The 24,910-nt window shown below is 47.8% G+C and overlaps 1 protein-coding gene across 2 annotated transcripts in view; it reads left to right on the top strand.

Annotated features, from left to right (window-relative positions):
* The first annotated feature begins 903 nt into the window (after window positions 1–903).
* LOC120536493 (myc-associated zinc finger protein-like) overlaps window positions 904–24,910 on the top strand; it is a 28,838-nt gene continuing 4,831 nt past the window's right edge. Inside the window, exons 1-5 of one of the 2 annotated variants that reach the window (XM_039764881.1) lie at window positions 904–1,443; window positions 12,868–13,030; window positions 13,416–13,732; window positions 13,813–14,060; window positions 14,147–14,210. In XM_039764881.1, the coding sequence (XP_039620815.1) occupies window positions 1,411–1,443; window positions 12,868–13,030; window positions 13,416–13,732; window positions 13,813–14,060; window positions 14,147–14,210 (825 nt within the window). In that variant the 5' untranslated portion in view covers window positions 904–1,410. The remainder of the gene's footprint in view (window positions 1,444–12,867; window positions 13,031–13,415; window positions 13,733–13,812; window positions 14,061–14,146; window positions 14,211–24,910) is intronic. The other variant, XM_039764882.1, reaches the window with a different exon arrangement.

Below are 24,910 nucleotides of genomic sequence, written 5' to 3'. Positions count from 1 at the left end.
TTTGACGTCCACACCGTATTGACCACCTAATATTATGACATCTTACTTAGACTTCGTTCCTTCAGCACATTCAGCACAGGGTGACCTGTTGGATGCCAAGCGATTACCATTAAGATATACTGAATGCCATTCTCATGACATACCATTTGTAATTTTAAAAAGCTTCCATTTCCTGTATCATTTTTTTTTCCCCATTTATAGTGCCTTTTATAGGACCTCTTAAAATGCAAGTAAGCATTTAATACGTTAAATGTGAAAAAAGTAAACGCAGAATATCATTATCGATATCGCTTTGTAAACGATGTCACTCGCATCTGTTAACATGCATCTTTTATCGCTGGTGCGCTGTCAGTTGATTGCCTTGCTCAGGGTCACACAGCAAGTCGGACGTAGGGGTTAAAAACGACAAAATTCGAAATAACAGAATATCGACATTAGGCAAAATAATCAATCCACTGTTTAGATCGCGCGTTACATTTTGCTGACCGATCATCGGAAGCCAACGACCGAATGCTGATCGGGCAGTTTTGTTTTGGGGTGTTTTTTTTTTTTTCCGCAGCGACTCCCTTCGCTTTCTCTCGCGCTCGCTCCCTCTTCCCACTATGCATTTCGTGCGCGCGCCCGCTCGCTCGCTCTTTCTCTCCCTACCTCCCTCCCTCCCTCTGCAGTTTGTCGCTCGCTGCCTCCCCCTCCCTCTCCGCATTTCATTCGCTCGCACTCGCGCGCCCCCCCCTTCTGTTTTCCCCCCTCCCACTCCGCATTTGGTTCGCTCACTGCTTTCTTTCGCTCCCCCTCCCCTTCTGGTTTCTCTCTCCCGCTCAGCCCCTTTCCCTTTAAGGCACCGCGTCGCTTTGGTGTTTTTCGTCGGCGTACACGAGGCTGCTGACAGACGTCCTTTCGGGTTGGGGAGGAGGAGGAGAACCGATCGTCCTCCCCTTTAATTTCGAGGACGGGGGAAAAAAATGGAGTCGCGGTGAACTGTAAATTCAGAAAAAAGCCTGCAAAAAATATTCCGCTCTCAAGTGAGAACTGAAAGCGGCGCGCGGGGGCGATGTATAGGAGTGGGCCGCCGTCCACCAGCGGGGGTCTCGAATAGTCGTTTGCCACGGTCGCAACGCGCGGGGGGGTAGTGGGAAGCTTTAATGGAGAATTGGGGGGGAAACTTCGAATATAGGAGACGTGATGGAGAAATAAATCGGAGAGGCAAGTGAGGGGCGCTACGACTCTCATCCATCCGCGAGCTACTCGAACGTGAGGTCACCCAGCGGCTCCCCCACCGCACCCAAGCCTCTGGAAGGACCGGCCGATCGACTGCTAGTCTGCCACCTCGGGGTGACCCGGGCCGCGGCAGGAGCGCGGGACTTGTTGCGTTTAATTACACGAAATTAGGAGCCGGGAGGACGAGGCGACATGGATGCAGCCTGGAGCAATTTCCTATTTCAGGTAAGTCTAGCGGTAGCGAGCGGGGGGGCCGGTGCCGTTGACTGGCAGTGCGCTGCAAAGGCGCTTTATTATCTCTCTCTCTCTCTCTCTCTCTCGGTGGGATTGCGAGCGGGGGAGGCCTCCTGTCATCTGTCAAGGCCTCCCTTCTGTGGGAGGGCTGCGCCAAGGCGCTTTATTACCTCGCTGTCATTAACGTATCCTGCCGGCTTGTTCTTCATGCAATGTCGCGTAAAGGGGGATTTGATGCCACCTGCGGCGCACTTCAGAGGCGCTATATTAGCTTCAGTCGCAAAATGTGACTTCATTCAGTGCGATGTAAGCTTTGTTTTTGGGTGCCCACACAGAGCAAAGGCGCTTTATGGGCCAGTCGGGCATCTCCTGTGCACTTCAAAGGCGCTATAGCGGCCTCGCCTAACGGAATGTGATTGCTGTCACCATGGGAAGGCGCTTATATAGCGCCAGTGTGTCTCCGTTCATCTGTTTCTCAGGACTTATTACGTAAAAGGGGGTCTCCTCAAGACCCAAAAGGCGCTATATTGTCCTCAGTCAGCGAATGTGATTTCGTTAATCCCTGTAGTCCACTGTTGTTGCAGTTATTAGGAAAGCCTGAATGTGTACTTTATTTTTGTGGCTCAGTACAAAGACATGTTAGAATTCCATTAGGTGTATCCAGTCATCTGATTCTTTCTTTCTTTTTCTTTGCCTTAGTGTTTCTTATATTTGGAATTTGTTAGTTTTCATGTACCCCTTGGGGTCAGAGTACAGGGTCAGCCACTATACGGTGCCCCAAAGCGATTGGTGGTTAAGGGCTTTGCTCAACGGCCCAGGGCAGTAACAGGGATTTGAACTGGCAGCCTCTCTGGGGACGTTGATGTGAAGAGCATCATTCCACCTCATTGCCGTATGCTTCTAAAGGCGCTATATTAGCCTCGGTTACAAAATGGAAATTACTGAGAAAGAAGAAGAAGAAGAAAATGACAGTCTTCACTTCTGTTTGGCAAGCCCAGATACTCAGTCCATTTGTAGTTTAGGGCATAGGCACTTTATTGTGCCATCGTGTGTCTCCTGCCATCTCCTTTTCAGGGAATATTGTGACACTGTGGAGCAGTTTAATTTCTCCCAGAATCCCTCATTTGTGTATTTTTTTTTTTTTTATTGAATTTGTTAAGATTTGATTCTTCTTTTGTGTTCTATTTATTGATGAACTTTGTCACCGTTTCGTTACTTGAGAGCTTAGCGCACCACCTTCTCTGAAGAGTAGGAATAAGACACCGGCCGGAGGCTGGCAATGTCATTTTTGTGTGTTTATACATTTTTGCATTTTTATTCAGACCTTAATGAAGAAAAATGTGATTAGAATTGCGACTTCAGTGCGGTCCCTTATGGGGGTTTCTGCCATGCAAAATAGCGGCAGAACTTCAAGGACGAGCTCATTCTCCTTGCAGTGCACGTTAAAGGCGCTATATTAGCCTCACCGAACAGAGTGTGCGCGGCCTGCGGTACGCCGTGATTGACGTCGGTAGGGAAGCTTGGGTGGCAGGCGTTATTTTCGTAGTTTCATTTATCCAATGAGTTCTTTCTCCAGCTCTTGGCTTGGTGTGAGGGGAGCCTGCGTCCTCCTGCGCTTTTACTGGGGTCTTTGCGTTTGTCCCCTTCTGCGGGCGGCTGGCCTTGTCCACTTCTAGTCACTTTGCGGCTGTGAGGGTTTGCTGTTCATGAAGTGACATTTTCTCCTTCTCACAAAGCAATATTGAGTGGCTTAGTTTTCGGTGTTTGAGAGTTCAACGTACTTTATTATCGCAGAGATTTTAGCCTTTTCTTGATGTGGATCCAACTCCCCGGTCTCCTTTTATTCAGGGTGACTAAAAATAATAATAATTATAATTGAACGTGTTCAAAAATATAACCAGGGACGTGTAGTGTCATTAAATTAACTGTCTGTCCCTTTTATTCTTGTTCCAGATTTTGACATTTGAGGAAAGGAAGGGGGGGTGAAGTGTGGTCGCCATTCCACAAAGGTGTTGGGGTGATTGATGTGTGCCGTGGACACGTGGGGTGCTTAATGAGCATTTAATAAAATTAAAATAAACCTGTAGTGTAAGACCAACTCCTAAAAGGAACTTTTTCTGTGATGTGTTTTTGAAAGGGTGCCGTTCCTTTTGAGTCAGCCCTGTACTTGAAGTGTCGCACGGTAGGTGTTGGTTTCTGCCTTTTCTCTAAGCTCTGCTCCTCTGCAGTTCTTCCTTGAGCCTCCCTGCCATCCATCTGTCTTAACTTCCACCTGAAGTGTTTTTATGGTGCCGCTATTGTTAGATTACTGCTTCGTTCTTCTTCTATGACAATGCAGTGCAAAGAGCTGCCCTCCCATCCTCCAGGATCGTGGGGTCTTCACCGTCTGCGTACAGGGGCTGTCACAGAGAATCCCCCCTTCAACGTATTCACGTTTTGATACTTTGCAGCCTGAACTGAAGACGGACACACACACACACTGTTTTTCCAGCTGAATTTACTCAATGCAAGTTATAAAAGCAACAGTTCTGAAGAAAAGTAAAGAAGCAGAGTCCCCGGGATGGCTTAAGAATCCCCCCTCCTGTCCCCAATCACCTTCCTCATTGCACTCCAAGCTCTTTGGCTTCCACGTGTCATCGGCTGTCATCCTTCGGATTCGTTCAGCTGTTCCTAAAGCACTTAAGTCCTCAGAAGTGCATCTGAAAGCACACAGTCAACTTTGGGGGGGCGCAAGGCACAGTCCGAAGGTCATCGAACTAAAGGTGGGACGGCCACAATTCAGCAGAAGAAAAAAAAAGTCAAAGTCTTTATGGACTTCACAGTAAAGAAGTGGGAAGGGTTTGGGACCACCAGGGCCCTTCTCACGTCAGGCTGTCCCCCCACCACTGGATGGCGGAGCGATGAGGAAACTGGTCAGAGAGGCCGATGGTGACACAGAAGGAGGTACGGGAAGTTCTGGCCACTGTGTGTATGTGACGACTCTGTGACAAATGTGACTTGTAGGGCAGAACTCCATTCAATCAGATGTGACCAAAGTACTTGGCCTTGTCACCAAATGGTGAATCTGGCAGAAGGTCAATTCAGCTTACCAGCTAAAGCAGGGGGTCTCCGAGTCGGTCCTGGGGGTCCACCGTGCCTGCGGGTTTTTGCTCCAGTCGGCGACAACACCTGATCACACTGAGCTCATTTAATTAGCGGGTATATTTTTCTCTTCTTCTACGTTCAGAAAAGCACAGACTTTTACATTTCTAAGACCAACCTTTCTGTTTTTGCTGTTGATTTAAATGCTGAACTCTCTTGAGTTGATTTCATTCTCTTCTGCTCTTTCTCTGTGCCGTTTTCCCCTTTCGTTGTGTCTTATTATGACAATTAAGAACGAGCAGAGCGGACCCCCAGGCAAACACACGGGATAATCAAAGACTGCAAGTACTTTGGCGTCGGATCCACTAATTAGTAAATAAGGAATTGATTAAAAAATGATGTAAAAAGCAAAACAAAATACATTCTTCTCATATAACTGCTTGGTACATTTTAATATATATAGTTGTGTGTGTATATTTATATTTATTTTTACCAGACTTTACTTTTCTAATTTCTTTATTGTTTACAAAACTTGAGAAGTTCAGAGTTCAGTTAATGAGCCCAGGAGTCCAATTTAAAAACGGAAACTGCTTGGGACAAAGACCTGCAGCCCCAGGGGGACCCCAGGACCAACTGATCTAAAGACCACGCCAGACCTCCAGTCCAGCATGGAGATGGGGGTGTCCAGCCTTAGCACGGACTGGGGAACTTGACAGGGTAGAAGGAGAAATGGATTTGAGACAAAATACCCTGAGGATAACCTGCTGATGTCCCCCCAGAGAGCCGTCGATGGGAAGAAGGTTGACGTTCTAATGTGACAGTGACCCGGAACAGGCGCATGTCCTCGGGTGGTCTCATCACAGACTTCAGTCCGATTGAAAAAACTGTGGGGTGAGGTGAAGAGTGCAGCCCACCGACGGTCACCGTGCAGTTAGACTGAGCTTGAATATTAGCACACAGCTTGGATGGGCAAAGTTGGTACAGAAGAATCGCAACAGACTGGGGGCTGGAATCCAAGCAACAGGGGGTCCTTTAACCGTCTCCGTTATTTATTTGTTTGCTTTGTCTGAACTGTTGCTTTCATCTTTCACTTGGCTGTTATGAGTGGCATTGGGTGAATGTGTGTGTCTTCATGTCTGAAGAGAGTGCAGGCAGGGTGGAGTGGGCAGAGAAGAGTGTCAGGAGTGATTAGTGACAGACGGGGATCAGCAAGAGGGACAGGGAAGGCCTACCGGACGGTGTGAGACCAGCTGTGTTATATGGGCTGGAGACGGTGGCACAGGAGGCAGAGCTGGAGGTGGCAGAGTTAAAGATGTTAAGATCGGCACTGGGTGTGATGAAGATGGACAGGAGTAGAAATGAGGACATTAGAGGGTCAGCTCAGGGTGGGAGACAAAGTCAGAGAGGCGACGAGATGGCGTTGGTTTATAGAGATGCTGAGTATACTGAGAGAAGGGTGCTAAGGATAGAGCAGCCTGGCAAGGGGAGAAGAGGAAGGTCTACGAGAAGGTTTATGGAGGTGGTGAGAGAGGACTTGCAGGTGACGCGGGTGACACAGAAAGATATGGAAGAAGATGATCGTCCTGTTGTGGCGACCCCTAACAGGGAGCAGCCAGAAGAAGAAGAAGTGTGTGTGCCTTCATTTCAGGCTGACAAATCAACAAAATCCGACTCTTTTGAAAGGGGTGGATTCTTTTCTATGACTGCTGTGAATGTAATTCTTATGAAAGACCCTTGTTGTACTAAAGGGGTCTCCTCATCGTCTTTGGATTCGGCCAAGTCTTATTGCCACCCGGTGGATTCATTAGGTCACGTTCTCCGTAATTTATGATGGCTGTGATTCAGTGTTTAGTGGTGAATTTGACATTTTTAGCCTTCAGTTTACCCACAGTAACCCATAATAACAACATGAACTTTTAGGAAGATTTGCCAACATTAAAAATCAAAAACTGAACCCCTCATTCCTTTTTATTTTTTCTTACGGAATCCCTGTTTCATTTTCTTGATTATATACTGTATCTATATTTATTATATGATATTTACAGGATAAGGCTTAGCTTTATCAGGAAAGAAGAAAATGGCAAAAGTTAATGGAACAGCATTGGCTGCAAAGCAGGGACCCACGCAGGGCGCTGGGCTGCCAGTTGAGTTCAGAGCCCACTCACCAGTACGTAACCAAATAACCAAACCTGCACACGTTTGGGACTAGAAATGAAGAACACACAGGCAAACCCCCAAGTCCTGACCGGGCTGTGATTCGGAGCGGAGGGGCAGCAGCGTGTGACCCCCTCAGTCAGATCATCTTTGTTTTCTACCGAATCCAAACCTCTCATTCCTGGAAGTATTGAGACCCTTTGCTTTAATTCTCCTTGACTGGAGACCACCTGTGCCCAACGGGACATCATGTAGACAGTCACTCGTGTCCCTGACACGGGAGACCCCACAATTCACACTGCATGTCCAGGAGAAAACAACAAACCATGAGCTCCTGCGAGAAAGAGAGAGAGAGAACTCTCCTCCATCAGATTGCGGTGGGCCACAGATCAGGGCAATTGGGGGGCTTAAACCATTTCTAAAGCTCTGAGGGTCCTGTCAATAATTGTGAAGTGGAAAAGGTTGGGAGCCACCAGGACTCTTTCAGCAGTTGGCCCTCCAGCCAAGAAGGACCTCGGTCAGGTCGAGGTCTCCATTGTCACTCTTATCAGAGCTGGGGCAGGAGAACTTGTCAGAATGACGGCCAACATTGGCAGCACTCTTGTTTATGGCAGAGCGGCTATTTGGATGCCACTCTTGAGTTAAAGGCATCTAAAGGACTCGGAGCGCCAGGTCTGATGAGACACAAACTCTTTGGGTAGAACTCAGTGGGTAGTGTTTGGGGGGAGAAAAACCAGGGCTCACTGGCCTATGCCATCCTTACTGTGAAGAGTGGTGGTAGCAGCGTCACGCCATGGGTGTGCAGGGACGGGTCAGAACCGAGAGTCGGTGGAGTGGAGCCCACCAAAGAGTGCCTTAAAAAAAAGAAACCTGCACCAGTGCATAAATGACCTTAAACTGGGGGAGATGGTTTACCCTTCATGACAATGACCCGAAACTTACAGCCACGTCAACACACCACGACTGCTCTTGAGTGGCCCAGCATTAAACCTTATAGAACACGTGAGGAGAGACCTCCATGACGGCAATTCACAGTCTGACTCACCCTGACTCATTGTCGTCAGTCCTTGAGCGGGCATCTGGACGAGGCTGCCTTGGAGCCAGTATGCCACTGTAGGTGCCAATGTGCACAGTTTGCTTCCAGCTGCTCCAACCTTGTGCTGTCGCCTTGGCCTCCATGAGGCTCAGTCCGTGTCGTTTGAGCTCGTCCTCGGCTGGACGTCCCCACATTGTCTTCGGTGTGTTTTGTTGGGCGGTTTCTCCATAGCACTCGGTTTTCATTCGGCAGGACCAGCGCAGTTTCTGAATGACTGGGTTGTTGGTGGCCTCTGATCCTCGTCGTATCGTTTCATTTCGTGTTCGGTCTTTGAGCGAGATTCCGAGAATTAACTGCAGGCGTTGCATCAGGGATGTTTCCAGCTCTGTTGAGGTTCATCTGCAGAAGCCTGCAGGTCTCCAAAGCCATGGAGCAGGACTGGGATGACGAGTGCTCAGCGCGGTCCCATCTTAGTCTTGATTGTTGTTTTTTTTCACCAAAGGCTCCAGTTTAGTGACCTGAAGGCAGCAGTGGCTTGGCCGATTCGGCCGATGACCTTAAAGCAAGTGGCCATTGTCTTCTCCTGTATGTTTGAACTCCGCTACTTGCTTAAGCTGGGTGCTTGTAAGGTAGACGGTAGCTGGAGAACCGACAAGACGCCATTACTTGGGTTATTTTCAGTGTTGATTGCACCTCATTTGTGTGAAGATGGCACTGTCAATGGCAAACGTAAGGTCCATGACACGTCCGTCGACTCTACCATTTATTTTTGTGTGGCCTAAAATCCCACAAGAACTGCCACAATGGGCTTTAACAGGCCCTGCCTTTTGACAGACCCCCCCCCTCCAGCTTTGACTCTCTAAGAAGACAAGGAAAAACTCCCCAAAAATAAAAAAGGAAGAAATGTCAGGAAAGGCAATTCAGAGAGAGACCCCTTACCAGGTAGTTTGGGCGTGCAGTGAGCGTCACAAAAGGGGTCAACACGATAGAGAGAAGAGAACACAAGTAATCCTCAATACAACAGGACAGTAGGACAGTAGTGACATTACAAGAACAGAGTCGATGATGTCACCTAACAGGATTCCGATTTGTTCAGAGTCCTGGAGACCTCGGCCATCAAGCCGCCTCCCCCTTACTGGCCATTCCACAGCTGAGTCAGTGGTGGGCCGGCCAATCAGATGGAAGGACCCTTCTACCTGACGATTCCAGTGCTCCTCCATGCTGTACCCCTTGATGGCCGTTAACCATTTTCAGCATCGCTCACCGTGTTGGACAGCAGTGCGATGTGCAGCTCACTGACGCCGTCTGACGGAGTTTGAGCCGATAGGCCAGGAGCAAGTAGAGACGTACACAAGCGAACTTGAAGCTGTAATGTGATGCCATTGGTGCTTTTACCAGGTACTGAGTTAAGGGGTCCGAGTGTCTGCTGTGAATGAAAGTTTTCAGTTTTTTATTTTTAATAAAATGTTTGCATTTGGTCAACATGGGTTACTGACTGTAGAGCAGGGGTCTCCAGCTCTAGTCCCGGAGGGCCCCAGTGGCTGCAGGTTTTCATTCCAACCCTTTTCTTAATTAGTGACCAGATTTCCCTGCTAGTTAACTCTTTGCCTTCATTTTAATTGATGCACAACTTAAGACTCAGGCCCCATTAATTATTTCTTTTTTCCTTAATTAGCAGCCAAACAATATTAAGACACAAAATGAACCAACAACCTGCGTCCATCACACAATAACTGAAAATAAAGAAAGGTGAAGGCCTCAGTAACGTCGATCTGCTCAGGGCCACAAAACATTTTCACAGCCAGCGCTCTTATAAAGGTTTGGAAAAGTCTGCCATGATAGAATGAGCGAGAATTGGCTTCAACTTAAGAAAATGAATGAACTAAAGTTGGTTGTAGTTTGAGGCCCCAGCTTAGTTGCTCGTCTGTTGGCTTCCTCACTTCACGTCAAATTTATGTTTAGGGAAAAAAAGAATCAATTCAGCGGTCAGAGTCTCAAGAAAAGTCAATTAAAATAAAGGGAAATAGTTCATTAGCAGCAAAAACTGGTCACTGATTAAGAAAAGAGTTACGATGACAACTTGCAGCCACTGCGGCCCTCCAGGACTGGAGTTGGAGACCCCTGCTGTAGACTGATGGGCAGAAATGGCAAATGTGACCGTTTAGAGTTAAACCTATGACAGCAGAAAGTGCAGGGGGTCTCAATGCCACCGCAGTCCACTGTACTTGACGAGGCCTAGAAATTCACGAGATCCAACAGACTGTAATTCTAGTGTTTAATGAACGCCGAGGTGCTTTAAAGGTGTCCTGCAACAGACTCGAACTTGAATTGGGACGGCCTGCCCTCCTCACCTGAGATAACGCAGACTGAGCACTCATTATACAGAGACCTGTGAGTGTGAGTGTGTGTGTGTGTGCGCGTGCAAACCCCAAGGCAAGTGAGCAGGACTAAGACTCGGAGAGGCCGTGAGTGCACTTTGGTGACGGGCACCAGGCTCTTGTTGGGGTTTTAGAACATTAAATCAGTCATTCAGCCCCCTTTCCTCCCTGATCAGGGGTACTCCTCTCTGGTCCTGGTGGTCCACAGTGACTGCAGGTGTTCATTCCGCCCAGCTTTGTAATTCGAAGTCAGGCCTAGGAGATAATGAAACTTGGTGTTTAATCCAATGGCTTCTTCATGTTTTCAAATCTTTTACCACATTGTAGATTTTTCACTTCCTGAGAACTTTATGCGTGTTTTGTGTTGTCGAGCAGATTTGCTCTTCTTCTCCATCGTTTATTTGAAAACGTCGCCTTTAGCTGGCACCTCCGTCATTGGCACCTCATTATTATCTGATGGCTGGTTAAGGACACCGATGACAATGCAAAGCCAAATGTCCTGTTTAAAGCTGAAAGAGGCCATTAAGAGGTCTTGAACTGTAACAGTGCACCCTGTGCTGGCTGGGATTGGCTCCAGCAGACCCCCATGACCCTTCGTTAGGATATAGCGGGTGGGGTAATGGATGGATGAATTGTAACAAGCAAGTTAACAAAAAAAAAAAAACTTTATAATTGTTATAATCCTGAAGAAACACTCGAGAGATTAAAGTGAAGACCTGCAGACCTCCAGGACCAGAGCCGAGTCCCCCTGACCTTCACTCACCGGCCACTTTATTAGGTACACCCAGTTGGACCCCCTTTTGCCTTCAGATCTGCCGTAATTCTTCAGCAGTGAGCTGTAAGCGAGATTGTGGTCCACATTGACATGAGATCATCACGCAGTCGCTGCAGATCTGCCAGCTGCACATCCACCGAATCCCAAAGGTGCTCTAGTGGATTGAGATCTGGTGACTGCAGAGGCCATTTGAGTTCAGTGAACTCATCGTCATGTCAGAAGCCAAGAAAGAGCAGAAAGGTGCTTTGGAGTTACAAGCAGGTGGTTTGTGTTTAGTTTTTTTTTGTTCATCTAAATACTTTATCACATCATGCACTCCGGAGCCACACTCATTTAAACGCATCTTTTGTGATTCAGGTTGGGTGGGGTTTGGTCAGCAAATAATTAAAAAAACTGCAGGAGCAAAAGTATGAAACATAATGACTGTGACCCCAGATGGAGGCGATATTGTTGCAGTGTTCTCAATTGGCGTAGTCGGCGGGATTTTCTGTCTGTTTGACAGAAAACTGCAATTTAAAATTAATGGTAACCACCAGGAGGCGCCACCGAGCCCCAAACCCAAGACAGAGTAGGTGTTAGTGAAAGGTGCTTATTATACCTCAGCACCAATCCAAAGCAGTACTCCAAAGACCAGTTGCCAAAATACACAACATTAACCAATTCTTCCTCCTCTCGTCCTCGCATTGAGTTTTGTCCGCTGCCTCCCGACTGTGACTCCTTGATGTGAGGCGGTAGGCTTCCTTTTAGTCCGAAACTGAAAAAGCTTCTGGTGCTACGCCGTGTCTCCCCGGAAGCACTTCTGGTCCTCCATGACGGCACTCAGCGTCCCCCGACTCTCAAGCACCCCACTGAGCTACCATATAAGGCCCACTGCCACCACTCTCGGCTTCCGCTGATCTGTCTTTTATTCTATACACGCTGGGCACACCAGTTATTTCTTCCTCCAGCTGGCCAATCCTTCCGTCATTCTGCTCGGGCTTCCCGTCTGGGTAATAAACCATCCTTTTTCCTGGCCAAGATGCCCGTTCTCGTCCTTCAACGTTGCTATGATTAGCGTGTGTGATGACTTTACCTCAGATTTTCAGTCCTGAAACATTTCAAAACATATTTGTCATTGAAGGATGTGTATATACTATAGGCCCGTATGCCTTGCAATAGACAGCTGTACCACCTTGGCTTAGTCTCTACCCTACATCCAGTAAGTACTGTTGGCGCAGGCTGTGCCCACCAGCAGGCCTGGTTTGGGTCAAGCTGGGATAAATAAAGTCTGTACAGATAGAACAGCAGCCTCCTGATGGTCCCTGTCACACAAACCCAACACATCTGAAGCAATTGCGTTGTCCCCAGACACTCATCCAGAAACACCCCTGCCTTTCCTGTGCCACCCTCCAAATGTTATTTGCATTGCAATTGTAAGGCGCTATATTGACAGTGTTGACGTACTGCACAGCTGCACCTTGTTGTCTGCCCCACGTGTCCAACTGGGGCGTCTGTCAAGTTTCAGTTCATCCTCAGGCCACTTCAGTCCTCGGGTGTCAGGCCAGCTTGGCTCTGGCCACATGCTTGGTCATTACAAGGCCAACATAAGCCTGATCTCGTAGGTCCGGACCTGCAGTGCCATGTTGGTGTATGTTCTCCAGTCTTTGGTCATATGAATGGCCTCAAAGTGCTATATATTGGAGAAAAGGCATCTGAGAGAACACACGAGGCAGTGGAAAGAAGTAGTCGGTTCGCTCACGCTCTGTCCTGACTACTACGCCTACGTTTAAAATTGCAGACATTTGTCTCCGTTTTTCGCCTTTTGTAGGGTAAGACTGGTTTGGAGGTGGCATGGACCTTGTTGACTTGTTAATTGTACGAGTTTCTGCAGTTCCTCCGACTATTGTGGGTTTACTGAAACATGGGGGCCGGTGGGTCAGCTGATCTTGGACTCATCTTTGTTTCGTTCCCTCACTTTTTCTCTCATCTTTGTGTCCCTCTCTCTGTTGCAGACTCAGCCTACGCAGGCTCAAGCGACGGACTCTCTGCAGGTGGAGCTTCTTCCTGTTCTGGAGGCCCCTCCGCCACCTCCGCCAGCCACCTCGATCACCCCAATAACTCCATCTCCTCCCTCCACAGTGGACACCGCTGCCCTAAGCCAAGAGACCGATTCGGGTAAGTAGCGGCCGATCAGACATCCCGGGCCCTGTCCATGTTGGGGCCTCTACAAAGCCTTAGTGACCCTGTCACGTGACGAGGTTTACTAGTTAGACGAGTTGTGATTGGACAGGCTAGACTGACCACTATTCCACAATCTGGAATCTTGTCCACCGGACCCCCTTCAGGCTGGTTTGGGATCGTGTGGTTGGCACTGACCAGAGTAGCCAGAGCGCGTTTTCCTTATCGGCCCCTCAGACATTTATTGGTGACGAGATCTTGGCCCACTCTGAGTGAACAACAAAATGGCCTTCATTGTTAGCCACTTGAGCCCAGTGTGCCTGTCATCTCGATCTTCTGACGATTCCTTCCTTAAATACCTTTTCTTTTTTCTCCCTCTCAGGTGTGGATGCCAGCTCTGTGAATCGCGGACAGAAACGGCCAAGGGCCGTGGTGAGCCACATCTGCTCCACCTGCTCCAAGCAATTCAAGAATGGCTACAACCTGCGGCGACACCAAGCAGTCCACACTGGGATCAAGCGTGAGCAGAGGGAGCTGCCCAGAGTCCCCGTCAGTCTCCTTGAGCTTCCAGGCAGTGACGTCACCGCGGCGCTGCCCATCACGGTCACACAGCAGCCTGCAGGCTCCATTTCCACCGAGACGGTGACGGCCAATGCCCAGCCCATCCTGGGGGCTGCCGTGTTGGCGAGCGCCGTTCAAGTGAGTAGGGGACGTCGCGGGCATCTGGGGCTGTGACTGGCCTGGCAGGAGTATTTGACTCGAAGTTTTCTCATGTACAGACTCCCGAGAGCAGTAACGCACGGCGTGTGAGGAAGAACCACGCGTGTGAGGCCTGTGGCAAAGCGTTCCGTGACGTCTACCACCTCAACCGACACAAGTTATCCCACTCGGACGAAAAGCCTTTCGAGTGCCCCATCTGCCAGCAGCGTTTCAAGAGGAAAGACCGCATGAGCTACCATGTGCGGTCCCACCAGGGGGGTGTGGAGAAGCCCTACGTATGCCCACATTGCGCCAAGGGCTTCTCTAGGTCAGTAGCTGTTGTACAGGCGTGGTGTGCGGTGCTGGAAGACCAGGGCCAGCTGTCTCTTACCGTTTCTCTTTTTCTTTTTCTAGGCCAGACCACCTCAACAGCCATGTACGGCAAGTTCATTCCACGGAGAGACCCTTCAAGTGCCAGGTATCTGCCATCCAGGGAGTTTGACTTTCAAAAGTGTTAGCATATAGACAGGCAGGTGGTCAAGGGCGAGGTGGGCCTTAGTGGCACTTCCAGCATTAGTCGTGTGGGTAGTTTGGTAAATGGGGGCTGCTGATAAAAGTCTAATAACATGCAGGGGGTCTCCCTGCACAGCTGTGACTGAAAAGAAGGAAATCATAGGAAAGAGCTGTGCCACTGCTGCAGGGTCTTATGGGACTCAATTCCAGGGTGGACTCAGGGCAGGTCATTGTGGCATAGCACTGTCTCCGTTGACGTGGGACCGGCCATTTGGCCGTATGTCGGTCACAAAGCGTTCAGGTCATTGCAGTTCAGGGTGTGAATCACAAGTTCACGTAACTTCTAACAAGCCGATCTTCTAGTCTCTGCGTCCACGTGACGGGTTCATGTAAGGCAATGCCACCCAACCACTAAGTTACACCGCCGGTAGGGTGCAGGTTGGCGTCATTGGGTTGCGAGTGGGTCACCAAAGTGGTCTGCAGAGCTGTGCTGTGCTGTGTGTTTCAATAAGGGTGACCTTTAATGATGCTCGTGGTTCACCAAGGGGGCAGTTTGCCATTGAGTAACGTGGGCGTAAGGAAGGCGGTGTGGAGTCGAATGCATAAGAACGATCCAAATGGAGCTGCGGCGATCAAATCAAACATTAAGGGCCCAGAAAACATATGAGAGCCTGTGATAATAATAATCACGATGGTGATGATGATGAACGATTTATTTAGTTTGGAAATTTCTAGAACATTATCACCCGATTGTTTTCCTGTGGCTCTCGGCCTTAAGTACTAACGGGCTCAGTTTGGTTGGCTGTAAATGGGTGCACAACTATATACGCCATATTGTCAAAAGCATTGGGACCCTCCCTCCAAATCATTCAATTCAGGTGTCCCAATCACTTCCATGGCCACCGGTCTTTAACATCTGGAATGGGTCACTCTCAGGAGCCCAGTGAATTCAAGCCTGGTACCGTGATAGGATGCCACCTGTGCCATAAGTCGTGACATGTCGTCGTCACGGTCAACTGTCAGTGGTGTTATAACAAAGTGCCAACGACTGGGAACAACAGCAGGTCAGCCACCAAGTGGTAGGCCAGGTCAAATCACGGACCAGGGACAGCGCATGCTAGGGGGGGCTTGGCTTAACTTGCCATACCTTTAAAGCCTTTGTAGGGGTCCTGGCAGGCCATTAGTGGGCCGTGAGCGAACAAATGTGAGAAGTCATGGCTGAGTCGTGTAATCTGACATCCGAGATCTGGCAATTTTAACAACCATCTGACTACAAGTCGTGTGAGGTGACATTTGCTTCAGAAGAGACAGAAACTATTTGAAGCTTTTAATGGCAGCATGTCATTTATTCTTGTGGGTCGGTTCACCAGATTGCATTGTGCACAAAGAATTGAGAAGTTTGCACTTGTGACATAAAATGCGCATCATATGCTGACTTCTGTATGGACACGTTCTTTGGTGCGACTGATTAAATGCTGCGTAAGAATTTAAAGACTGTTCTGCATATATGGCCGCCCTTCCCAAACTCCGAAGCCAAGCTGTGCCTACATATCTGGCAGTTGCCCTGCGTTAGGTAAAGGACTGCTTAGGGGACTTGTCTGCCAGCATTAATCCTGAAATAAGCACGTGACGTTTTTTGGAGAGGAGCAGCAGCCAGTGGCTCGCATGGCTCAAGGATGTTGTCCTTTTTTAGACCCCCAGCAACTGCCTGCCTTTGGTAACATCCATCCATCCATCATCCAACCCGCTATATCCTAACTACAGTGTCGTGGGGGTCTGCTGGAGCCAATCCCAGCCAGCACAGGGCACAAGGTAGGAAGTAAATCCCGGGCAAGGCGCCATCTCAGCCTTTGCTAACATTCTGATAAATTTATGTAATAACTGTGCGGAGAAAAATGAGGGAGCTGGAAAGCGGCAGCCATTTAGAATCTCATTAATCACTGTTAGCTTGCGACGTTCTCATAAAAAAGCAAAAGCATCATTTAAAACCTTGGGTCGATTGAGCGTGTGCGCCCGTCGGCATTCTCTGCCAGTTCTACTGCCCAGGTGATGCTGGGGTTTGTCACTGATATTCCAGCAGTGTTTAATGCGCTTAAAAAGTACAACTTCAGAAATGAGTAATGCAGCAAATCTAAAATTAATGAAAGCATAGCTGATTAATTATCTTTAAATAATCGTCTTTAAATGAAATGAAGGCATTGTAAGAGGACGTTTGTTTTATTTCTTACTGTGAACCTGAAAATGGCAGATTCAGCTTGCCAGTTTGGGTCCAACAAAGTGCTTCATGTGGCGTCAGCCTAAACATAACCTGACATCCTCACGCCGTCTTAATCCAGATCAGCGTTTGAGGTCTGGACGCTGTAGGTGGGTCACAGGGGTCCCGTTAACACACAAAGTCAGCGTGTCAGTGTCTCTGGAGAGGAAAACGACTCGGGTACAACATGCAGACTCCACACGGGCAAGGACCAGGTGTGCATTCAAACCCAGGAAGCCCCCCAGTGGCTAACGTTCCACCCCTCCACATCAGACCTTCATGACCGTGCAGAAGCCTCAGCGTGACACAGCGTCTCAGACGTCCAGGCTGTACCTGATTTCATTTGACTGAAGGGCTGAAGATTGTAGGATAGCGTCTTAGGATTAATGTAAATGAAAAGCGCAACACAAGTGAACTGATCTGACACAAAACCAAAGGATGACTTGTGTGGCCCTTGTGCCGTGTCCAGCAGCGCACATGCTGGGGGTCTGTTATTCAAAATGGACGCTTACTCACTGCAGTATATGGCAGCTTGTTAGATTGTTTCACCTTGTCAAAAGCTAAACTGCATTTCTGAATCTTCTTTCAGATCACGCAGAACACAGGAGCTCAAACATTAATAAATATTATCTGCTCTGTATATCTGTGGTGGGCTGGCACCCTGCCCGGGTTGGTTTCCTGCCTTGCACCCTGTCTTGGCTGGGATTGGCTCCAGCAGACCCCCGTGACCCTGTGTTTGGATAATGAGACTGACTGACTGACTGACTACTCTCTATATATAAAATAATCCTAAACCTAAAAGTGCAACGATTTTATCTCATGTTTTAAATCGTTAAATATGTTTGGTATCATTCTTTTCAGAATTTATCAAGCTTTAATGTGATGTTTGATTTATTCCATCCATCCATTGTCTAACCCGCTGAAACCGAATACAGGGTCACGGGGGTCTGCTGGAGCCAATCCCAGCCAACACAGGGCACAAGGCAGGTACCAATCCTGGGCAGGGTGCCAACCCACCACAGGACACACACAAACCAAGCACACACTAGGGCCAATCTCGAATCGCCATCCACCTAACCTGCATGTCTTTGGATTGTGGGAGGAAACCCACGCAGACACAGGGAGAACAAGCAAACTCCACGCAGGGAGGACCCGGGAAGCGAACCCAGGTCTCCTAACTGCGAGGCAGTAGCGCTACCACTGCGCCACCGTGCCGCCCTTGTTTGATTTATTCCGCTTTTAAATTATAAACTAAAAAATATCAAGAACTCGCGTCCTGTGAGACGAGACTTTGTGCCAGAGATTTAACCAGGACCAGGACTGGAAATAAAAGACAAAGAGTAGATGACAAAGACAGCTACTATACGGGCTTTTAAATGTCGATAGCGCTGCACGAGATGAAGATCACATGACATGGCAGCAGCAGCAGCTGATTGAGCAAAGAGGAGATAAAAAAAATTGGTATTTATTTTCCATTGTGTCACCATTCGATGGTGCGAGGAAGCTCATCAGAATTGGCCGATGTTAAGAGTGGTGACCAGCAGGGCTCAGTGCTGGTGCCGTTGCTATTTCTAATATCTATAAATGATTTCGATAGGAATATAAGGAACAAGCTGGTGAAGTTTGCAGATGACATCAAGAGAGGTGATAAGCAGATAGTTTGGAATCTGTTATATCATTACAGAAGAACTTGGACAGCAGACAGGTTGGGCAGATTTGTGGCAGATGAAATTTAATGTCAGTAAATGTAAAGAATTACACATTGCAAATAAAAATGTTAGGTTTGAATGCACAATGGGCAGTCAGAAAATTGAGAGTACATCATATGAGAAGGATTTAGGAGTCGTAGTGGACTCTAAGCTGTCGACTTCCAGACAGTGTTGAGAAGCCATGAAGAAGGCTAACAGACTGTCCTGTTATATAGCGCCTTGATGTGTGGAGTAGAAAGTCACAGGAGGTTCTGCTCAAGCTTTATAACACACTGGTGAGGCCTCATCATGGAGTCCTGTGTACAGTTTGGGTCTCCAGGCTACAAAAAGGACATAGCAGCACAAGAGAAGGTCCAGAGAAGAGCGACTGGGCTGATTGAGGGCTACAGGGGATGAGTGATGAGGAAAGATTAAAAGAGCTGAGCCTTAACAGAAGATGAAGAGGAGACCTGAGTGAAGTGTTTAAAAATTATGAAGGGAATCAGTCCAGTGGATCAAGACGGTGACTTTAAAATGAGTTCATCAAGAACACGGGGACACAGTTTGAAACTTGTTAAAGGTAAATTTCGCACAAACATTAGGAAGTTTTTCTTTACACAAAGAGCGACAGACACTTGGAATAAGTGACCAAGTAGTGTGGTAGACAGTCAGACGTTAGGGATTTTCAAAACTTGACTTGATGTTTTCTTGGAGGAAACAAGTGGAGAGGACTGGCGAGCTTTGTTGGGCTGAATGGCCTGCTCTCGTCCAGAGTGTTCTAATGTTTAAGAGGGGGTCTCGGAGTAGCGACTGCATCTCCTTGGAGTGTGTTCAGCCCCCCTCTTCACAACGCAAGTGGCAGAGACACGAAGTGGCTGGAGCGTAGCACATGCCGGGGGGTGGTGGGCAAGCGAAGCGAGAAGGGGGCGGACCCCCTAGTCATATTATAAGCAACAACGACCCCCCTCTCAAATACACACCAGAATGACTGTAAGAAAAGAAAACTAACATCAGAATTGGCTAAAGAGAAGAAGAGCGGTCACGGCCTAAAAGGACCGCCATCAGTGAGATACACCGAGTGTACCAGCTGCGTAAATCACCAGGAGTCGTAGCTGGTGACACTTTAGGTGATTACCCACAATGCACCTGTTAGTCACCTACTATTATCACAAAGGCTTGTTTAGCTCTTTATAACACTGTGTTATGAGCCTGCGATACTCTCGTATGAGCGCTTCCTTCAGTCGTGTCAAACATTCACGAAGGATTCACTTGTGCTGATAAGACACGTATGTTCTCACCCACAAGGCGCCAGTGTGCCACACTGCAAATATAAATAAGCACGTCACTGATGCTCTGTAGGAGTTATTCAAGCCAAACGATGCCGTCATTGAAGTCTTGTTACTTAATAGCATGTGACTAACAGGTGCATTATGGGTATACCTGCTCATCTACAGCGTCACCTCTTAATTAGCCTTTACGGAGTTGTGGGATTGATGACGTCACTAGCCTTTCCTTTCAGATGTTAAGTAGTCAAGCATGTTAATAATACAGTCTCTCAGCGGCTGTGGACCCCCAACCCCTCAGGCCATGGTGGCAGTGCCTATAGTTATGCCACTGCTAAAATAAAAGAGCGACATGCAGAGCCCCTAGTAGGTAACGCTTTTCACTGACCAACTTGCTTTTAATAATTTTAATAGATTGGTACAAATAAACAGATAAGTCGTGACACTACGTAATGTAGGTATGTGGCGGAATAAAAAGACAAGACATTAATATGTGACTGTGTGGCCAGCTGATGTTTGGAGAAAGAAAGTTGACAGGTTACATTTACTGGGGCCGTGCAGCTTAGAAAAACGTTAAAACAATTCTAACAAGAACGGGCTCTTCAGACCAACCTCCTAGAAAATGACATCCAGTTGGGATTTGAAGGTCCTCTTATTCCATGTGTCTGTGGCTCTCTCGTGTGAAGAAATGATTTCTAACATTTGGGCAAAATCTCCTGTGATTTAGTGTGCCTGTGTGGTTGAAGAATTCATTTAAAAGTAATAGCTGGGATCCCTCCTGATAGTAACCAGTTCAGTCAGTCAGTCTCAGTTTGCTTCTGAAGGTTCAGATCCTTCAGTCTTTCCTCGTTGCTCGTCAGCCCAGTCGCTCGTCTGTGGACCTTCTCTTGTGCTGCTGTGTCTTTTTGGAGCCAGCAGTCCAAAGCTACACGTAGCACTTCAGGTGAGGCCTCACTACTGTGTCATAAAGCTTCAGCGTTGACTCCTTGGACTTTTACTTCACACTTCATTTGTGTGTCATCTAACCTTCTTAGTGGCTTCTGTACACTATGTATGTATGAAGATAGTGAGCAACTCTCCATAACCCATAGGACTTGCCAATAACAAATGTGAGATGTACAAATTACAAATAGACAAAACTATAAAGACAAATTTGTAATTGTATTTATTTAAAAGAAATCCATGACAGTGCTGAATACAAAGCCACCCTGCAAACCTCCATAGGGTTTGATGTGCACTATGTATAGAAATAGATGGATACTTACACAGTGATAATGGTACTTCAAATAATTGAAAACTCTTGTAACCAGTAGGGTAGGGGGCGCCGTTGAGCCCCAGTCACGGGTTCCGGTATTGTCCTTTTATTACTCACAGGGTAAATGCAACTCCTCTCTCCTTTCACTTTTCCAAGAGATTTGTCTTCTGCCTCCTGACGTTGGAGTCTTTGGGCCAGGTGGAGCAGTTCCTTTTATCTTAGGCCCAGTAGTACCTCTCATACTAGGACATGACTGGTCCGTCAGAAGCACTTCCTCATGACATGGAAGTCCCATAAAAAAAAGGGATTATACAATCAAGGATCCTGACAGGATTGCACCTCAGAACTCCAATTCCCAGCATGCCCTGTGGGTGTCCTGCAGGGTACTGAGCCCTGGGAGGCTGCCACCTAGTGTATCAGGGGATAAAGGATTCATAAGTTGCTGTCTCCCCTGGTCCTTCCACTCAGCTAGGTATGGGTTCCTCTTCCATCCCAGCCAGAAAGCTTCATTATGGTATCCCAGCCTGGCAAGTAATCATTTTCCATCCCCCTTGGTGACCCTTGTCCGTCCACTGTGGTACTCACAGTTTGTATTTTGATTATTTAATTTAAAATATCTTATAAATCCCCAAGTGGAAATTATCTTTTCGCATGATCTTTTGGGCTCAGAGCTCAGGGCCATCCATTGTATGGCACCCCGGTGCAGAGTAGGGGTGTGTGTGTGTGTAATGATGGAAAGGGGGCCCCTGTGAGCCCCAAACATAAATACGCTGGACATTCCCGGGTTCGAATAAAGGGTGTGATAATTACACAATATCTCCAAACTGAAGCACGAAACACAAGAACAAGTAATGTCTCCTCCAGTTCAATTCAGCTCTCCTCTTTCCACCACACTGCCCTCCTCCACTTGAGTGCTGCCTTCCTTCCTCCCAGCTCCCTGGACAAGGGCGTGCGGTCCCTTTTATTAAAGACCCGGGAGTACTTCTGGTGCCAGGCCTGCTGACCATTGGAAGTACTTCCTGGTCACACAGAAGTCCTGTATTATAGGGAGTATATCCCCCCTGCAGCACCCTCTTGTGGCACCCATAGACCCCAGCAGGGCTGTGCTGCTGGACTACAACTCCTGGCATTCCCCTCTGGTTCCCAAATGGTTGCTGATATGGAGGGCTGCTGCCACCTAGCGCCTGGGGGGAGCAAACACCCCTCAGACACAGGCCTTCCCTCTCTTCCTGTATCTCGACCAGGGAAAGTGGAACACATGTGCCCGGTCCAGTCTCCTGTCCATTTGTGTTGGGCTTCCCGTCCGGTTAAGGGACCATCTACTCCGGCTGGGATGTCCGTCCCTCCATTAGGGAAGCTTTGTCTGGGTGTGACCTTCCTCCCTCTCTCAGCCGGGATGCCTTTCTGTCCATTCGGGATAAGGAATCTTCCCGACTCCCTGCTGGGGTGTCTGCCCATCCCGTGTCCCACCCACTGCATATGTATTTATAAAATGCACTGTGTATATATATTCATCCATTATCCAACCCACTACATCCTAACTACAGGGTCACGCGGGTCTGCTCGAGCCAATCCCAGCCAACACAGGGCGCAAGGCAGGAAACAAATCCCGGGCAGGGCGCGAGCCCACCACAGCTGTGTATATATAAATAATGCAAAAAAAATTATTTAAATGCACTTCATTCCATGCTTTTCTTTACCAAATTCAGCTGTTCAATAATGTCATCCTGCTACGTTTGTTCTTTACCTGCATATTGTAACAAACTCAGTCAGTCAGTCAGTCACTATCCAACCCGCTACATCCTAACACAGAGTCACAGGGGTCTGATGGAGCCAATCCCAGCCAACACAGGGCGCATGTAAGAACAAACCCCGGGCAGGGTGCCAGCCCACCGCAGGGCATACACACCCACACACCAAGCACACACCTGGGACAATTTAGAATTGCCAAATGCCTAACCTGCATGTCTTTGGACTGTGGGAGGAAACCCACGCAGACACGGGGAGAACATGCCAACTCCACACAGGGAGGACCCGGGAAGCGAACCCAGACGGATCTCCTAACTGCGAGGCAGCAGCGCTACCACTGCGCCAACGTGCCGCCCTTGTAACAAACTCATGTAACTCTAAATGTTTCATTCCTCCCAGAAATCCGTTAGCTGTGACAAGTAATTATAATGCCACAGGGTACCCGAGGTACGTATCAAAACCACTTTAATCTGCCATCTTCATTTCTTATCTCTCAGATATGTGAATTTCTGTTGGATATTTTGTGATATATATATATATATATGCAGGTAGCTAACGAGAAATGCCTCTAATAATTGTCTTCAAAGGGCATCATTGGGCCACTACAACTGACACAAACTTCTCTTTAGGGGGCAGGTGTCCATACCAGCAGGGCAGTAATGTTTCACCATAGGTGGGTGACATTGTGACTTGAAAATGAACACAGGGACGTATTTGGAAATTTGTCACGGGGAGATTTCACAAAAAGCATTAGGAGGTTTTTCTTTGCTCAGAGAACCTGGGACAAGTAGTAGGGTGGGACTTCAGGGGTCTTCAGAACTCAACTTAATGTTATTGTGGAGGAGTTAAGTGGATATGACTGTCGCGCTTTGTTGGGCCGAATGGCATCTCGTCGTCCAGACTGTTGAAATGTTCGGATTGCTTGGTGTTGCCTTGCTGTCCAACAGAGCTGAACTGGACAGAACTCTTAGAAGTCCTCACTGCTCAGAAACGTGCAGACAGGCGTTTTTTTTTTGGGTGGTCACCCTGCATGTACTCATGGAGGGCATCTTGTCTGACAGCACGACTTTGAGTCGGCTCACGGGACCACTGTGGTGTCCCATGCAGCACTTGACACCGTTTATTGGCGTTACTCGAGGTTGGTCTCCAGCATTGAAATGAGTTGCCTGCTTCTCCCGGGTGCCTTAATAATAAATAGAAGTGAAGCCGTGAGCGTCCACCTGTGGCCGCAGGTGTGCAGATGTGATTGTTTAATTAGCTGACTTCTTTTCTTTTATCTGACGTTCAGAAGAACACAAGGTATGTCTGTCCTCATGTCTTGAATTGGCGCCCAGACGTCCTGTCAAGAGACCTGCGCTTTCAACTCTTAGATTGTGAGTCGTTGTGAAATCCCAGTGTGTGATGAGGGTGGTCTTTACTTACACACCTGGCACGTGTCCTGTCAGTGGCTGTCACGGCGTTCTTTTGAAATCCGTTGAATGCGTTTTCTCTTTCAAACCTTTTAAATTTCAATTGTGATCTGAGCAAATAGAAAAATCCGACTCATGCCAACGAACCAGCATAAGCTGTAAACACTCCTCTTATCTTTTGCTTGCCTCCGTCCAGGGCGTCTTTCTCTCCCCTTCTCTTCCCATGTTGTGCGAATCTAGCAGTTTGTTTTAGATGTGCCAGAATTTTTATAACAGACACAAGTGAACGCGTGCTGGCGTCGTCTTGGGCCCCCTGTGGCCGCTGGTCTGTTCTCCAGCCATTTTCACAAATCATTTGGCCATTCTACCTCTTACTGATGTGACTGTTTCATTTTGTATATCTTATCCGATGTTCTGAGAAATGCAAGATGACAGTTTAGATGAGGCCGTGCCTGTAATCTGTTAGTCACAGGCTGTAATGTAACAAGACATTAACAGAGCACACAAATCGTCAATGAAGTGGTCGCTTATCTCTGGGCATTGTGGAGTACTAAAGTAACTTCTTGGGGGCTTAACACTAGAATTACCAGAGCCTACGAAAAAACTCGTAGATCCGTCCCACCTTAAATCCCTTTGCACCTCTCCATCAGCGTCTTTTGTCCTGTAAATGTGTGGATAAGCATCAAACAGCAAGCAGCCTGCTAATTCATCCCCCCAATGCCACACAGGTGTCTCAGCTCAAGTCTGTTCATCTGTGTGTCAGTTGCTTAGAGTTGTATAGAGTGAGAAGTCAAGCAAAATGACACCTTTTATAAATACTATATCGTTATTTGGAACACATGCATTTCATGTGTGTTCCGTGTCTACAACGATCTATGTAGACACATCGTTAAAACAGAAACGTTTTTCATGTTTTAGTAGTAATTGACAAAATGTAGACATGAAGTGTATAATGTGCGAAGCCTGAAGTCCAAATATCAAAGAAAAACTTTCACAAAATGTACAAATTTAACACAACAAGTGCGCT

The sequence above is a fragment of the Polypterus senegalus genome, chromosome 10 (genome assembly GCF_016835505.1).
Source record: "Polypterus senegalus isolate Bchr_013 chromosome 10, ASM1683550v1, whole genome shotgun sequence".
Lineage (NCBI taxonomy): Eukaryota > Metazoa > Chordata > Cladistia > Polypteriformes > Polypteridae > Polypterus > Polypterus senegalus.
This window is presented reverse-complemented; position numbering and strand designations above follow the sequence as displayed.